The 17,918-nt window shown below is 40.0% G+C and overlaps 2 protein-coding genes across 3 annotated transcripts in view; one reads left to right on the forward strand and one right to left on the reverse strand.

The window, feature by feature from the left end:
* LOC143285421 (interferon regulatory factor 8-like) overlaps positions 1 to 5,933 on the forward strand; it is a 16,954-nt gene extending 11,021 nt beyond the window's left edge. For both annotated transcript variants that reach the window (XM_076592680.1, XM_076592681.1), the window contains exons 10-12: positions 371 to 534; positions 1,522 to 1,783; positions 2,341 to 5,933. In XM_076592680.1, coding sequence (XP_076448795.1) covers positions 371 to 534; positions 1,522 to 1,783; positions 2,341 to 2,493 — 579 coding nt within the window. In that variant the 3' untranslated portion in view covers positions 2,494 to 5,933. The remainder of the gene's footprint in view (positions 1 to 370; positions 535 to 1,521; positions 1,784 to 2,340) is intronic.
* Positions 5,934 to 6,075: 142 nt separating this feature from the next.
* LOC143285422 (mitochondrial ribosome-associated GTPase 2-like) lies at positions 6,076 to 16,046 on the reverse strand. The gene is made up of 7 exons (XM_076592682.1): positions 15,978 to 16,046; positions 15,085 to 15,288; positions 14,290 to 14,437; positions 13,066 to 13,181; positions 12,464 to 12,685; positions 11,761 to 11,899; positions 6,076 to 7,046 (listed from the first exon to the last, which is right to left on the reverse strand). Exons 2-7 carry the CDS (start codon positions 15,283 to 15,285, stop codon positions 6,679 to 6,681), a joined length of 1,194 nt encoding a protein of 397 aa, XP_076448797.1. The 5' UTR covers positions 15,286 to 15,288; positions 15,978 to 16,046; the 3' UTR covers positions 6,076 to 6,678.
* Positions 16,047 to 17,918: the final 1,872 nt, after the last annotated feature.

Here is a 17,918-nt window from a genome sequence, read left to right on the forward strand (position 1 = left end):
TGTGTGTGTGTGTGTGTGTGTGTGTGTGTGTGTGTGTGTGTGTGTGTGTGTGTGTGTGTGTGTGTGTGTGTGTGTGTGTGTGTGTGTGTGTGTGTAAGTTTTAAATGCACTGGCTGTTGTTGCTAGCTCTTTTTCATCATCATGAATTTTAGATTGGTTGATTGATATGTATATTTACTTGGTGCCTACCCTCTGTTAGAAATGAAGCTCTAAGTGCTCTGCAAACACACACACACACACACACACACACACACACACACAACACACACACACACACATATAAACACACACACACACGCCACACTTATTAGAATGGATGTCACCGAGACATTTTGTCACGGACGACAGCCCTCTGTCACGTGTATTGCAGGTGTTTGGCAGCCAGGAAGCAGACCAGATCATGGTGCCCTACAGTCCGGGACAGCTGAGGTCTGCGGACCAGGAGAGCTACACACAGACAGTGCTGCAGGGGATGGACCTGGGCGTCAGCATCAGGATGAACAAGAGCAGCATCTACCTTCAGCGCAGATGCAAGTAGGTCGTCGTTAACCTCTTTCACTTCCGCCAACGCACTAATTTGTTTTGTCAAGCAAGGAGGTTGTTTATTAACCTTTCACTACGGGCATTAGTTTGTATTAATTATTTTTTTATTATTAACCTTTCACTGTGGATAGTATATTGTATTAATTTTTAAAAATTAACCTTTCACTGCGGGCATTATTTTGTATTATTTTTATTATTATTTTTTTTAGTAACCTTTCACTGCAGACATTATTTCATCATGCAAGTAGGTCGTTGTTAACTCTTTTGCTGCTGCTGGCACATTAATTTTTTTTTTTTTTTGGTCAAGCAAGGAGGTTGTTTATTAACCTTTCACTGCGGGCATTATTTTGTATTAATTTTTTGAAATTAACCTTTCACTGCGGACATTATTTTGTCATGCAAGTAGGTCGTTGTTAACTCTTTCACTGCTGCTAGCACATTGATTTTTTTTGTTTTGTTTTTTGTTGTTGTTTTTTTGTCAAGCAAGGAGGTTGTTATTAATCTTTCACTGCAGACTTTTGATCATGATATAATCCCATCACTTTGCTCACAACATACAGAGAGAGAAGGGGGGGGGGGAGAGAGAGAGAGAGAGAGAGACAGACAGACAGACAGACAGAACAGATCACAGTGCTCTACCCCCTTTCACTCACTGTCACACCCTCACCTATATTTCGCCAGCATCCCACAACCCAAGAAGATCAAGGGAGTTAATTCTTCTTCATGTTATGTACATGTGTGTGTGTGTGTGTGTGTGTGTGTGTGTGTGTACTTCTTTTTTGTCTGTTATATAATATCTGGATACATGTATAGTTCAGTATGCATGACTTTATTGTAAATACCACAAGCTTCCTGTTTGGGAGATGTGAGCCATTGTCTACATTCTTACAGTTATTATTATCTTTATTATTAGTAGTAGTTGTAGTACTTACCATTATTATTACTATTACTTTTATAAGTCTTCCATTGTTTTTGCAGAACCAGAATCATAGCAAGCCCAGCCAACACAGGAGAAAAATCTACAAGGAAAGTGGGACGCAACGAAACTTTGAAAGTGTTTGATTTCCATGAGCATTTCCTGCCCGCTTTCATGCAGTATCAGCAGGGGGAGGGTCCACGACCTTCGCCCCAGGTGGTCATCGCTGTCGGCCAAGACTTCCACATGGATACAGAGCCTTATGCAAACATTCTTGTCTCCATAACTGTGTGCCACGCTCATGCCAGCTACCTTCTGTCTCAGGTAATTTGGCTTGCATAGTTCTGTGTTCTGTCTTGTTTTACTGACCAGTGCTCAGTTTGCTGATGATTCTGCCATGGATGGTGCATTCTTGGGTATTTTCAGACCAGCTTGTTTGACTTGTCAAAAACTAAACTTGTTTGACAGACAGAAATCTGAACTGTCAGGCAGAAGAGTGGTCACCTCAGACTACTGTATGGATAACAATTTTGTCCAGACTCTGACTGTATGTTGTAGGTTTTGCAAAGGTGGAAGTTAACAGCAAATAGTTGATGGTTAAAGCATTGGACTTTTAGTTTGAGGGTCCAGTTTTTTTTAATTATATATCCCATATCGGCACCTGTTTGATTAAGAGTGGAGATTATTCTGATCTCTCAGGTCAACACATGTACAGACGAACCAGTGTCATCATGCAAAAGATTGAACATGCACATTAAAGATCCCGTGATCCATGTCACTGTTTTGGTGGGTTACGACTGTGATTTTTTGGTTGGCTGTATGAACTCGCTATATGAACTCGAAAGAAGATATTATCAATAATATACTGTCCTGTGTTTCAGCATACAGCTGCCAACTCGGCCCCAGAAATGTCTCACTCCAACCATTTTGATGAGCACATGAAACTGTTGAAGGACTACAAATGTACCTTGTACACCAACCCGGAACAAATGGCTGCCCTTGCGCCCACGTGCGAAGAACCCTTGCAGCAGTGAAATGTACCGTATACTATGAGATACTGTCTTTTAGCTATAGACCCTTGCACCTTATATATAATACAGTGCACCTAATGTATGATCAGTTAAGATTTGTTGAAATGCTGTATCAGATCTGTATTGAGGTCAACCTCAGAACACGAAAGTATGATGCTGGTGGCAATAAAAATCAATGAAATGAAACCTTTGAATGAATCATGATGAAAAACAGCTGACAAACAACTCACATCCACACAAACAATACACTAGATGGAGTAGGGACAGGACAGATTTAAGGAGACATGGATCGACAGTGCAGACAAGCAAGCAGGTGACACAATAAAAGGAGAGAGTTCCGGGGTAGTTTCCCTTTGGCTACCAGCGGCTGCAGGTTCAGCTGTACTTTTCCCAGTACATCGTGACTGTGTTCATCTCAATCTGCATGTTCTTATTTTTGGGGAGGGGGTGGGGGAGGGGGGGTGGACTGGGAGGGGGTGGGGTGGGTGGGTGAGGGGGAGGGGTGCCCTAGCAGTTCGGACATTTTTTTTCTATATTTCAACAATGATGATGAGGATGATGAAGATGCTGCTGTGGGGATCCATTTAGGTTTGGGACTACTTGACAAGGCTCAACTCTCACAATATATCCTGGCATCAATCAGGGCTGAGAGATACAGATACCTGCAGTGTTAGTCAGGAACACTCCGAAAGACACATCCGTGATGTGGATGACTGACTGTGTGATCCCAGTCTGCCCATTGCACACTAAACTCTGGGTAGGAACCAGCCACGGAACAAAGAAACCCACCTCTGATGGGGATTTAACCCACATCCTCTCAGTCATCAGTCCACAATGCCGATCAAATTGCCACAAGGCGGCTGGTTCAATCGGTAATTCTGTCCTGATCATCAACACCATTGGTGTTGATTCACCAGTGATGATGATGACTGCTTAACCTTGGAGACAAAAGTGACAATTCTGATTAACAAGTTTCATTGAGATGGCAGAAAAACAGACAAGTGGAAAGTCATTACATAGTATACCATGAGGTGAAGGATTTTAGAACCAAGTGTATTTAGGTAGCCACATTACTTCTGCACCTTTTTGGTTCGATTTTTGTAGAGTGCATAAACTGATTTGAATATACTTGTTTTTGTAATATCTGTCTAGTTTGCACAATGATAGTGCTTGTTTATGTAATGCCATTAGCAAAATGGATGGGCTTGTGTAATTATAGACCTTGGCTAAATGGATTGGCTTGTTTATATAGTAGTCATTTTCAAAATGGATGTGCTTGTTAATGTAATAATAGCCATTGCATAATTGATATGTTGTTTATGTAGGAATAGTTTGGGGTTTTTTTTTAACATGAGTGTCAGCCAAATAATTGGAACTACTAAAAAATACTCTTGTAAAAAGTACTGGATGTGGAAATTTTTTGTGATGAATGCATGAATATATATATATATTTTTTGTTTTTGAAAAGTTCAAGATCACCATCACAATTCCTGGCACATACTTCATGCAGAAAAATCGCCAGATGTGTGGAGTGACTTGATTGTGTGGTGACCTCAGATCTGAAGTAAAATAAACAAAAAAACTTTGTAGGATAAATATTTCTTCAGGTGTAAAAAAAGCTAAAGGACCAGAAAGTGATAAATCTTCGTCTTTGCCCTGGTTCAGTTGACAGTCCAGACTGTATATAAACCAGTATTGTGGACATTTTGTTTATGTAGAATGTATAAAAACAGTAAAGCTACCATAATGAATGTGCTTGTTTATGTAATATATGTCAGGTTTACAGAATGGATGTGCTTTTTAATGTAATATATGTAAATATAGCATAGAAGTCAGATCCTCCTGTTTTACTATTGAATTTGAACGAGAAAGGATTCAATATATGTAAATATTGCATAATGGATATGCTTGTTTAATATGTAGATGAAAAAGGATTAAGTCAGATCCTCCTGTTTTACTATTGAATTTGGACAAGAAAGAATTTGCAGTGAGCAGCTTAGAGCCAGACCTTCTTGATCTATTGTTGAGCTTTGCAGTCTTGTGAGACATGTTAAGCTGCTTACTCTACCTTTCCCTTTGGGAACCATGTTAACCCATTTCATCCCATGAGAAATTAACTATCATAATTTCTGGTCAACAAGGTGATACATCACGTAAGGCACATCCCCTACTTTTTAAATAAAAAATTAATTTGGTCACAGATAAGTTGCATACATTTGATAAGGTGCACATGCACCAAGAAAAAAGACGTTATAATTTAATGACTTACTCTTGCAATCACAAATCAGGTCCATAAAGAATGAGAAAGAAAATTGCAAGTTAAAAACTCAATGAAAAAACCTTAAATTATGCCTACAAAGCCAGTGATTCTAAATGTTGGCTTTGTAACTTGATTAGGGTTAGATCATTCCCTTTTCCCTGAAAACCCTGAGAAGCCTGACTCCTCAGTGTAAGACAAATACAAAGAAAATATCAGCCTGTGTTGAAATTCCGGAAATTGATGTCAGAATCTGCTGTTGTTGTGTCCCTATACTGAACTTGGTATATCATCACTGTGAGAGCATTTCTTTTAACAAACACAAAGATTATTTAAAAAGTGCTGAGAAGCAGAAGACATTTATAAATGTTTCACTTGTGTTCTTATTTCTCTTGTGTTCTTATTCCTCTTATTCCTTCTATCTTTTTTTTTCTGTTTGATGTACGGTGGTGGCAATAGTAAGGGTTTTTGTTCATTTGAGTGTTTTGTATATATATGTACGTTTCTTTCTTTTCTATCTCTGCATGCACACAGAGAGGAAGAGAGAATAAAGACAAACACATTTCCTGCTTATTTTCTTTCCTTTTTCTTTCTTCCTTTCACCCATAATTATTCAGAATGTGTGTGCACATGCATAAGCATGCTCGCACGTGTGTGAGCATTTTGTTCCTATCTTTGCCCGGGGGGGATTGCACAATATACACTACAGTTATCACAAACACAATAATACTTTAGATTGTTCTCTGCTGAACAACAAATGTTCTTTACTGAAAACAAATGACAACTGAAACAAAATCATGCAATGATGCTGACAATGTATTTGTACATCCTGGCTTGGCAAACTGAAATTTAGAAGAACATTTTGCATGCTTGACAGAATGTCATTTGAACACATGAAGTCGCCCTGTCTGTATTTCAGTTCTCTTGTGTTCACACATATAACATTGAAACTCTTCCTAGTACTCACCCGTGGCTGGAGTAAATACAAGAGGGTTAAGACATGAACATTCTTGATGATCTAAATGTTGTCATACTCTTTACAGTGCCAAGGCGATCGTAATGTGTGTTTTTGTGATCACGTGTATTCATTGAGTTCTATGACACTGTGTAACCTGTGACGTAATGTAAACCATGGCACTGTTGTACTAAACTTTTGTGCTCAAATAAATATGCTTTGTGCTCCTTCCATGGTTTTGTAATATTTGTGTTTATGCATACTGTAATGCACAGTTTGTATTCCTGTCAGTGTGTGTGTACATGTGTGTGCGTGTATGTGTTTGAACAAAGTTTGTGTGTATGTGTGTGTGTGTGTGTATGTGTGTGTGTGCGCGCGCGTAAGCACATTTGTGTCTTTGTGTCTGTGTGACCAAAGTGTGTATGAGTAGGTATCTGAGTGAACAAACCACACATCAACACAAAGCATACTCTGTTATAACGATAAACTTTAAAGCTTTCAGTTTTAATCAATTTCTGCAAAATTTTTGCCATTTAGTTGATAGGACAACACTTCCCAACAGCTCTTCAATACATATCTCCTACATCTTGCTTTCACCATCCATACATTCATCACATCCTCTTGGGCTGTTTTCACCCCACAAAGTATCTTTCAGCAAAGTGTACACATCAAACATCTTTCAACAACTGTTTCTAGTAAACACATCAAACATCTTTAAGCAACTGTTTTCAGTGTACGTATCAAGCATCTATCAGCAACCATTTCTAGTGAACACCTCAAACATCCTTCAAAAACTGTTTCCAGTTCAGCATACACACTCATCTCCCATCAAACACTCGTTTCCAGTTCAGCATACACACTCATCTCCCATCAAACACTCGAACACCATTCATCCTTCAAACAAATCCAAACCCATATAGCAGACAGGTTTCAAGTCATCCTTCAAACAAATCCAAACCCATATAGCAGACAGGTTTCAAGAACTCTTCCCTACATACTCGTCATACATCTTCCTCAGATGATCCAACAACCGCTCGATCCCGACGCGTTGCTTCGCAGAGATGGCGAAAATGGGCAGATCGATGCGTGCCTCGAGTTCCGACAGGGTCTTCTCCGACCCCCTGACATCCACTTTGTTGCCGATGATGGCGTGGGGGCGCTGGGACAGGCCCGGCTCGTACTGCTCCAGTTCGAACTTGAGCTCCTCAAGCCGGGTCCAGGGCTCCTCCGCAGACAGGTCAAGCACGTAGAGGAGGCAGGCACAGCGCTGGATGTGGCGCAGGAAGGAGACGCCCAGGCCTCGGTTGAGGTGTGCTCCGCTGATGAGGCCCGGGATGTCGGCCACTGCACATGGATGTAGTTTGTTGTTGAGGTGAGGCGAGGTGAAGTGAAGGGGAAGTGGATGAAGGAAGAAAACTGTAAAGTGAAGGAAATGTAGTGAAGTGGAAAAAGAAAGTGAGGTAAGTGAAGTGAAGGAAAAGAAGTGAAGTGAGTGAAGTGAAGGAAATGAAGTAAAGGAAGTGAAGTGTAAAGTGAGGTAAGTAAAGTGAAGTAATGTGAAGTGAGGTAAGTGAAGTGAGGTAAGTGAAGTGAAGTAAGTGATGTGAAGTGAGTGATATGAAGTGAAGTAACTGAAGTGAAGTGAGGTAAGTGAAGTGAAGTAAGTGATATAAAGTGAAGTGATATGAAACGAAGTGAAGTAAGTGAAGTAAGTGATATGAAGTGAAGTGATATGAAGTTAAGTGAGGTAAGTGAAGGGAAGTGATATGAAGTTAAGTGAGGTAAGTGAAGGGAAGTGATGTGAAGTTAAGTGAGGTAAGTGAAGTGAAGTGATATGAAATGAATTGAGGTAATTGAAGTGAAGTGATATGAAATGAAGTGATGTAAGTGAAGTGATATGAAGGAAGTGAAATGAAGAAAGTGATATGAAGTGAAGTGATATGAAGTTAAGTGAAGTGAAGTGATATGAAATGAATTGAGGTAATTGAAGTGAAGTGATATGAAATGAAGTGAAGCAATTGAAGTGATATAAGTGAAGTGAAATGAAGTAAGTGATATGAAGTGAAGTGATATGAAGTTAAGTGAGGTAAGTGAAGTGATATGAAATGAAGTGAGGTAATTGAAGTGAAGTGATATGAAATGAAGTGAGGTAATTGAAGTGAAGTGATATGAAATGAAGTGAGGTAAGTGAAGTGATATAAGTGAAGTGAAATGAAGTAAGTGATATGAAGTGAAGTGATATGAAGTTAAGTGAGGTAAGTGAAGTGAAGTGATATGAAGTGAAGTCAGGTAAGTGACATGAAGTGAAGTGGTGTGGGGAAGTGGATGAAGGAAGAAAAGTGAAGGAAATGAAGTATAGGAAGTGAAGCGTGAAGTGAAGTGTGAAGGGGAGAAGTGAGGAAAATGAAGTGAAGTGAAGTGAGGAAAGTGAAATGAAGTGAAGTGAGGTAAGTGACGTGAAGGTAAGTGAAGTGAGTGAAATGAAGTGAAGTGAGGTATGTGAGGTAAGTGGTGTGAAGGTAAGTGACATGAAGGTAAGTGATGTGAAGTGAAGTGAAGTGAGGTATATGACGTGAAGATAAGTGACGTGAAGATAAGTGACGTGAAGGTAAGTGACATGAAGGTAAGTGACATCAAAGTAAGTGACGTGAAGGTAAGTGAAGTGCAGAGAGTGAAATGAAGTGAGGTAAGTGACGTGAAGATAAGTGACATGAAGGTAAGTGACGTGAAGGTAAATGAAGTGAGTGAAATGAAGTGAAGTGAAAGAACTGTAGCAAGAAGTGAAGTGATGAAAAGTGAAAAACGTGAAGAAGTGAAGTGAAAGAAGTGAAATAAAGGAAGTGAAGTCAAGTTCATTATCTCTCCTGCGGAAAGGGAAGCAGGTGGCAGAATGGTTAAGACGCTCATCTGCCAATACAGAGTCTGTAAGGGTCTAGGTTCAAATCCTACTCTCACCCTTTCTCCTAAGTTTGACTGGAAAATTGAACCGAGTGTCTAGTCTTTCGGATGAGACGATAAACCAAGATCCCATGTGCAGGATGTACTTGGTGCAATGAAAAAGAACCCATGGCAAAGACAGTATTGTCCTCTGGCAAAATTCTGTAGAAGAAATCCACTCTGATGGGAACACAAATATATATAGGCATGCACTCAAGGCCTGACTAAGTGCATTGGGTTATCCTGCTGGTCAGGCATCTGCTTGGCAGATGTGGTGTAGCATATTTGGATCTGTCTGAATGCAGTGACGCCTCCTTGAGAAATTGAAACTGAAACTGACAAACTTATTATCTCTCAAAAGAATATACTGGTCATGCGGTTGTGTAGCTCACAATACAAACATAAGATAAAAATATACAATTAAAAGACATGCACATGTATAACTCTCTCCATACGAACAGCGAAAGAGACGACGTTAACAGCGTTTCACCCCAATTACCACCATCAAAATATTGCAAGCGGAAGGCTCTTATACTGAAGACGTGAATGTTGACAAAGAATAACACAATTCTGACGACAGAAGCTAAAGGTTGGGTCATTGAGACACCCACTGGACATCCGAGGGGTCTGTGTAGAGGAGAAGAGAGGACTGGCTGTACTGAGTGAGTTAACCCATTCAGTGTCTTTTAGACATCAGCTGATGTCCTGTTCAAAATGTTGCCATAGCACCTGTAAGATGACCAATGACGTCCTGCATCTATTTCAATTTTTCCTTCATGGGGTTTGGTACAATGAACATAAACTGACTCTGAATGGTTAGTTTAATGTGTCTGGAAAATAAACACTACTTAAATCAGCATACATTAAGTGGAAGACCCCTTTCTTCTCGATAACAATTTGCTAACTGGACCACTTGGAGTGTGCATGGAAAGAGGGTTTGCCTCACAAGCAAAAAAGGCATTGGACACTTTGTGAATAAAGATAATGGTCTCAGTTTGCAGATCTGCACAACTTCGTAAGCTGTGCAGATGATTATGTTTGGCTATAATGATGAGAGATTGTTCAATCTTATGATTTGTTCGATCTCAAAAGTGGTAACAACAGTGACGAAACTGACAGCAACATCTGACATTTTCTTCAGTACATCTATCTCATCAGACAACATTTTTGAGCTATTGACCATGACTGACAGTGAAGGTGCAGTACTTTCATGTAATCTGAGTTGAGAGGGAGGAGAGAGAGAGAGGACTGAAGCAAGATGACAGGTTGAAGGCCAGACAGAAAGTGTGTACGGGGTGTGGCCATAAATGTCAGTGAACTGTTTTTTCATGGTGTTCAACTGCCAGGAATGACAACAGCCAATAATCCACAATTTTCATGAAACCCAGGGCTAACAGATGATCAACTGGAATCATGTTTTTTAACTTTTTTTCACGCTTTTTGTCCCTGATCACCTGATTGACATCTTTGTAGAGGATGCAAACCAGATGCAAGGCACTTTATCAGCTCAATTACCATCAAAGTGCTTTCTCCTCTAAAACAGGATGCTCTTAGATGTTGAAAATTTTTGCATATCAAAGACCAATTAAAGGATAAAACTATAAATAATAAATAAATGGATGAGTAATAAAACAATTATCTAACCAGCCAACCAACTAACTATTCAATCAAGAAACCAATCAATAAATCAGCAAATCAAGCATGGTTCATACAATTTTTTATAACAAAATTCAAAACCTTTAAAAAAAAAGAAAAAAAAAGAAGATTAAAACCCCAAAGCCCTGAATTTTAAAGGTAATATGTCAGGCACCTGAATGAATGCTATTTTGGATGCCATCCTACACCCCGTGAATGATCATCATTTGCCATGGGGATGAGAAACCTATTTTGCATGGAAAGATCCTTTCATGATCAAGTAGGTTTTCTTCTTGTTTTTTTCTTAGTCATTATTTCACTTTTAAATCTGAATTCAGGTGGATCATTTCAATGCTGTGCTCTTTATTAATTACAGACAGAAGTAATGTTTTGTTCCAAAATCAAAACTTTTACAAACCTGGGTCATTTCAAAATTTCATTCTTCCTTTTTTTTTTTCTTTTTACAGATTTGAAAAAACAACAACCACCATCTAATTTGCTTTGTGAATAAAAAACCCCTAACTTTATAAAACCCTATATGAATCCTAGGAATGGCTATTATGACAGGGTTTTTTTTTGTATATAGATGTGCTCACACACGTTCACAATGCATTCTCCCCTTCTTTGAAAAAAACCCACAACAAAAACAAAAAGAAGTCTGTCTGAGTGTGTGTGTGTGCTTGCCTGAAATCTGGGTGAATGACACAGGAAATGAATGATGAGTGCCCAGTGGCAGCTGACAGTCGGCTCTACCCAGGTAGGCAGCCTGTTGTGCAAATGACCCCGTGTTTGTAAAGCGCTTACAGCTTGATCTCCGACTGAGGATAGGCTCTATATAAGTATCCATATCATTCATTCATTCAACAAAAGATGAAAGAGATGAAATACTGCGAAACCTTGCTCAATGGAAGGAGCCAAAGAATGAACAAATGAACAAATGTTTTATTGAGGGTAACTGGATAAGCTGGAAGCTTCTTTACACCATGCCCTCCCTCACACACAAACACACACATCCACTCACACGCACAAAAGATGAAAAAGGAAAAAAAAAAAGAAGAAGAAAAAAAAAGAAAATCGGTACGGACACTCGGTGTAGACAGTAACAACAACAACAATAACTACAACAAGAGTTAATCACGAAGCATAAAAAAAGCATGGAATATAACTCAGTCACACACACCAGCTTACGCATGCATGTATACACGGACTGATATACACTAATCTTCTGAGCTCCTTTCCCTGTTCACATTGTCAGACAGCAACAAAAAAAATGTTATTGTGTAGAAGCTCTCTCAAGAAGCTCAAACAAAACACGGTATATAAGAATTATTTATAATTGTTTCATGAGATATTTTTGGTACTCTTTTTTGAATGATACCAAAGAAAAAGAATGAGATACCTAGAACCCTGACTCAGTGTAGGATGAAGGATATCAACCCCCACTCCTCCCACCAAACCTGTAAACATCTCAGAAAGAAACCCATACCTGCCACCTGTTCATAATCGTCATACTCCACAATTCCCACATGGGGGTTGAGGGTGGTGAAGGGGTAGGCTGCCACCTTGGGTCTTGCTCTGGATATGGCGCGAAGCAGGGTGGACTTGCCGGCATTCGGAAAGCCAATCTGGAGAACAGTGCAACCAGTGATCATCACTCACAATTAAATAAAGAAACAACACCACCAACACCATGGTATCAAAGTCAAGGAAAAACAACTACAGCAGCAAACTAAGTAAGTAAAGGAAAAAAAAAAAAACTACAGGAGAAAAAACAACCCAACCACAACAAACTTCATAAAGGGAAAAAGACAATGAGAAGAAGCTATGGAAAAAACAACAACAGCAAACTAAATAAGTGAAGTAAAAACAACGAGAACAACATAAGAACAAGCTAACTAAATAAAGGAAAACCACCATTACCAAGCTAACAAAGTAAAGGAAAACTACCAACAACAGCTACCTAAGTAAAGAAAAAAACAATAACAAACCCAACAAACAAGAAGCTAACAAAGTAAAGGAAAACCACCAACGAGCTACCTAAGTAAATGAAAAAAAAAAGTTCAAGCTAAGTAAAGGAAAAACAAGCTAAGTAAAGGAAAAACAACAACCTCAGAAGAAAAAAAAGAAGAAGAAGGAGAAGAAAAAGAAAAAGAAGAAGAAGGAGAAGAAAAAGAAGAAGCTCCTCTCACCAAACCAGCATGCGCCATCGTCCTCAGTTCCACTCGCAGTCTCATCTGCTGTCCCTGAGCACCTAACTCAGCTTTCGCTGGCGCTCTGTTTTCGTTGGACAGGAAGAAGTGGTTCCCCTTTCCTCCGGCCCCGCCTCTGGCAGCCACAAATATTTCTCCATGTTTCTCCAGGCTGCCAATCACCGTGCCCCTCTCCGTCCTGACCAACGTGCCCACAGGCACCTGAAATGGTTTGTTAAAATGTGTTTAATAATAATAATCATGGATACTTATATAGCACTTATCCAGAAAACTGCTCTTGGTGCTTTACAAACCACATGATAATATATGTAACACATGGGAAGAAAGCGGTTGTAAAACTTTAAAATGTTCATCAAATCTGTGTTAGAGGAAAGAGGTGGTACACATACTGGTATTTTTATCCACTTTGAAAACACATACACACACACACAATTTGTTTCTGCACACAAACACAAGCTCCCACATACCATCACACACACTTACACAATGAGTAAACCACTCGCATTTTATCCTCATGCACACACAAGTGCTGAGAAGTACCACCACCACTAATGTGATCACAAGGCTGTATTTTCACTCACAGGAATAAAAGTATGTTCTGCGTTCTTCCCATGGCAGTTTTTTGACCGGCCTTTGGTTCCACTGTCAGCCCTCAGTACAGGATTGAAATGAGCGAGAGACTTGCAGTTTGTGGATGCTGAAACCCCCCCCACACCAATTCACTATTAAAGATATCATAAACAAACATCTGGCCAATCTAAAGGAATAATAACAATACTAAAAGCAATAATAATAATATATATTTGTACTTGTAACACCGTTTCTCTCTATAAGGTCAAGGCGCTTAACATGAAAGAAAATGTTACAAATTACATGAACCACTCATTACCACTTTCTTTCTCCCCAACTCCCTATTGATTAACCATTAAAAAATACAATGAACTGTCCATGCATCAGACAAAAATGAAATGTACATGAACTGGAATGTGTAGACAGACACAAATAGAAATTTTCAATACAGACCATTGTGGAAACTCTCAATCAAGCTTTAAAACACACTGATCAGACAGATCCAAGAGCAAAAATTTACACGCACTGCTGCAATTCATTGACACATCTGTCAGACAGACAAGAGACTGACAGATGGAATGAATATAACCTGAAAGAATCGTCGGTTATAATAATGAAAATAATATGCATTCATAGAGCACTTACCATGCAGCTCCAAACATATCAATAATGCTTGAGGCATGAATAAGGTACAGATTAAATTTCAAAAAAACAAAAAAACCAACACCAAATAAAACAAAAGAAGTAGTTCTTGCACTTCAAATGTTACCACACTGATTTCATTTTGTCAAGGTTCAGCAGTCAAGTAGTTACACCAAAACCTATTAAACTTTAAAAAAGTTTTTAAAATCCTGCTCGACTGGCACAAAAGCTGAGTGGTTTAAGCGTTGGACTTTCAATCTGAGGGTCTGGGGTTCAAATCTCAGTAACAGTGCCTGATGGGTAAAGGGCGGAGATTTTTCCGACCTCCCAGGTCAACATATTTGCAGACCTGCTTGTGCCTTAACCCCCTTCATGTGTATATGCATGTCTAAGATCCTGTAATCTGTCAGCATTCCGTGGGTTATGGAAACAAAAGCATACCCAGCATGCACACCCCTTAAAATGGAGTGTAGCTGCCTACATGGCAGGGCAAAAACGGTCATACACGTAAAAGCCCACTTCTGTACATACAAGTGAACGTGGGAGTTTCAGCCCATGAATGAAGAAGAAAATTCCACTCCTACTGAACTGACCTTGGAAAATGACATGACCTCCGTTGCCCCCATTGCCTCCATCGGGCCCCGCCCACTCCTTGCAGGGCTCGCTGGCGAAGGACAGACCTCCATTGCCCCCATCACCCCCCTGTACCACCACCTGCTTGTAGTCCACAAAGTGCCTGACCTGCCAGCCACAGGAACATATTATTGTACTGTATTCTACTGTACCAAATTGAATTACTACTACTTTTTGTTACAAAAGATTTCTCTGTCCCTATGTGAAATTCAGGCTGTTCTCCTGCTGTGAGCGTATCACCACAGTGAAGCACCACCCATATATATATTTTTTCTTTTGTGTGTATACAATTGTATTTGTTTTACTATCACTTGTATCAGAGCGGATTTTTCTACAGATATCCTGCAGTGGGTTCTTTTATGTGCACTTCATGCATGCTGAAAGTGCAAATGAGTCCTCAGTTTATTGTCTCATCTGAAAGACTCACACCCGGAGTATCACTCAAGGTCCAGAGAAGGGTGGGGGGGTGGAGGTGGGGGTGGGGGGGTGAAATCCCAGAATGTAAGTGTAGTCATAACTAGGCCACCGCTCTACATAATGTTTTACTGAGACTGATGCCTATGCATGACTGTTCAGCCTCCTAGTTCAGCCAGGGGAACCTGGGCCCCACTCAGCATATCAAAGCAACAGACAAAACAAAACAAAACAAAGAAAAAAAAAGAAAAGAAAAAGAGGAGTGGCTGCTTGTCAATGGGTCTCTAAGTCAGAATTAACTTCGAGAAATATGCTTTACAAATACCATTCATTATCATTACCTTCTGAGTTCTTCCCTTTGGTTTTTGGGGCTTGACAGGCTTTGGTGTTGTGGCAGACGAAGACATAGTGGCACTGGGACAACCCAATTGTCGATGATAAAGAACTGTAGCCTCAGCACCTTGATAATGGCGTGTTATCAAGCTGCTGAGCTGTTGCACAGCTCTTACACAGGAGACTGGATGAAGTTTCAAGGACCTCATTACCTGCCATCCAGAGATCTATCTGTATAAACTGCTTTTCGCAGGACACACATATGCAAACATATCTAAATAGAGTAATATCCACATTTCTTCCTCTGTGTTCTTTCCATTCAGTTTCATTCTGAAGATGGAAAAAGTTGTAAACTGGTTAATGACATTGTAATATTCAGTCTTCCCCTCTCCAGCGATGAAAAGAAGGCCAAGGAAAGAATGGGGGTGAAGAAATTCAGAGTATGTATTACAATGCTATTAGCCAATTTAAATTTTCCCATCTTCTAAACAATGTGTACAGGGGAAGAAATGTGGATATTGCCCCAAAACATGACAGGGGAAAAAAACAAGAGCACATGATATCAAAACATCTTCCATCAGAACTATAATAAAAGGCCACTAAGCTTGGAAAAATATACCGTCTCTCTGCTTTTGAAAAAATGGTACATCCCTCATCCTTTTTTTCTGTTGTGTGTAAATATATACATACACGTGGGCATAATTGTGCGTGTGTGAAGCGTTTTATTTCTCGCTTCTTCAGTTTTTGTAAGTTTGTGTGGCGACCTTTACATAATGGAAATAAACTGATAAATGTGCATGACAGACCGTACAAAAAACTAATTCAGATTAAAAGCAGTAAATGCCAAACATTAAAACAACAGACTCGCTTTTTTATGTCGCCTTTTAATTTTTCAACTTACTCAAACATTCATGAGCATAATGTGCAGAAAAAGAATAACCACAGGCGTCCTTGGCCTAGAACCGGAAGTGTTAATTTATTAGGGGAGACCAGTCTTAGTGTGCAAAGGATATTCAGTGTTATTTTAGGAAGGCGGTTCCCACTTGACGACCCATATCTGTTCAACATAAAACTGTAGAAAAAAATTAAAAAGGTGGAAAGAAAGAAATGGACGCGATGGTGAAGGGGAAAATTAAATCGTATAAAAGCGAAATCGCTGAAAATAAAGGAAAAAATAAAATAAAATGTGACGCAAACTACGTTGCTTTGTTACTTTGTCTAGCGCAGATAAAGAAAGAAAAGAATCTTCGGCCGTTTATTCCCCCCCCCCCCCCCCCCCCCCCCCCGTAACCTTGGTCTGGTCTGGTTCAGAGATACAAGGATCGTCCAGCTGAAGTGCACATAGTGGAGGGCTATCGATAAAAAAGAGCTAAAGTCACACATTTTGGTTTGTTCCTCCTCTTCATTTGAAACTGATGAGTGTGGACTGACGGAGGAGGGCGCCAGGCAGGGGTCAGGTTGTATTCCCCACATATCACCATGACCTCAGATTAAAAAAAAAAAAAAAATGTTTGTTTGTTTGTTTTGTTGTACGTTCAGGTGTCTGCGTGGCTCAGTTCAGTGGTTCGTTGAGCGCAGAGCTTACAATCCTGAGTACATAATTGAGTCGCAAATCTCGTTAACGTTCCCCCCCCCCCCCCCCCGCCGCCCCCACGACAACTCCGATCATGTTCCGATTCAAGGCGGATCATGCTTGCTCCACGTGTAATAACCCGGGATCATTCGGTGATTCTTCCTTTTCTCATTCAGCTTCGCGTTTTGCCTGGAACAGTTTACCACTGACACGATCTTCACCACTTTGCCTTGTTTGAATCTTTTACACTGGTCTGAAAGCACAGCTTTTTAAAAACGCATTTGCATAGACTTCAGGGCTAAACCTTTCAAACTTTGACATTCAATTATATAAGCCATGCGAAATCTCTCTGTGTGTGTGTGTGTGTGTGTGTGTGTGTGTGTGTGTGTGTGTGTGTGCGCGCGTGCCGCTGTGTGTGTGTGTGTGTGTGTGTGTGTGTGTGTGTGTGAAGTGTGTTTCTTCAACTGATCTTGTTGAAAGTAAATGCGTGTGTCTGTACGTGTCTACTGTTTACTGTAAAGCGCTTTGAGCTCCCTCTTTGGGAGGAAAGCGCTCAACAGATATCCATTATTTTATTATTCTTATTGATTATTGTTCTTCAACAAATATCCATTCTTCTTCTTCTTCTTCTTCATATAGGTATACTAACATACACTCCCTACATGCAGGTTTGACAAACGCATTCGTGGCAATAAGAGTTGGGTTGTTGGTTTTTTTTTTTTTAACCCTGCCCTATATTTGTGGCTTTGTTTGCAGCCACTGATGAAGATGCAAATGCAGTTAATTCTTTTTTCACTGTGGACTTTTGAATGTATGCGTTCCCATCAGGTCTCGAAAAGAAAAGCGGAATCGGTTTGGGGTCAGTAGTAGTGGTGGTCATGGTCAATATGAGGGGGTAGTGGGGGAGGGGGAGGGATATATTGTATTAATTTTTTAAGCACGTCTGTGTAGTTTGAAAAAGAGGAGGAAGAGATTAAAAGCCGTCCTGTGACGTAACAACGGGCAACAGCTTGTTGCTGATCATGCGTTCTCATCCGTTAGATCTCGAAAGGAAAAATGGAACTGGTATGGGGTAGTGGTGGTTATGACTCATTAATATGAAGGGGAAGTGGGGGTGGGGGACGGAGGGAGGGAGGGTTGTATTAATCTTTCAAGCACGTTTGTAGTTTCAATTACAGAAAGAAGGGAATCAAACGCCATCCAGGCTGTGACTGACTCACAAGGGGCAACAGCTTGTTGATGATAAACATTAAATGATTACTGATGACG

This window comes from Babylonia areolata, chromosome 9, assembly GCF_041734735.1.
Source record: "Babylonia areolata isolate BAREFJ2019XMU chromosome 9, ASM4173473v1, whole genome shotgun sequence".
Classification (NCBI taxonomy): domain Eukaryota; kingdom Metazoa; phylum Mollusca; class Gastropoda; order Neogastropoda; family Buccinidae; genus Babylonia; species Babylonia areolata.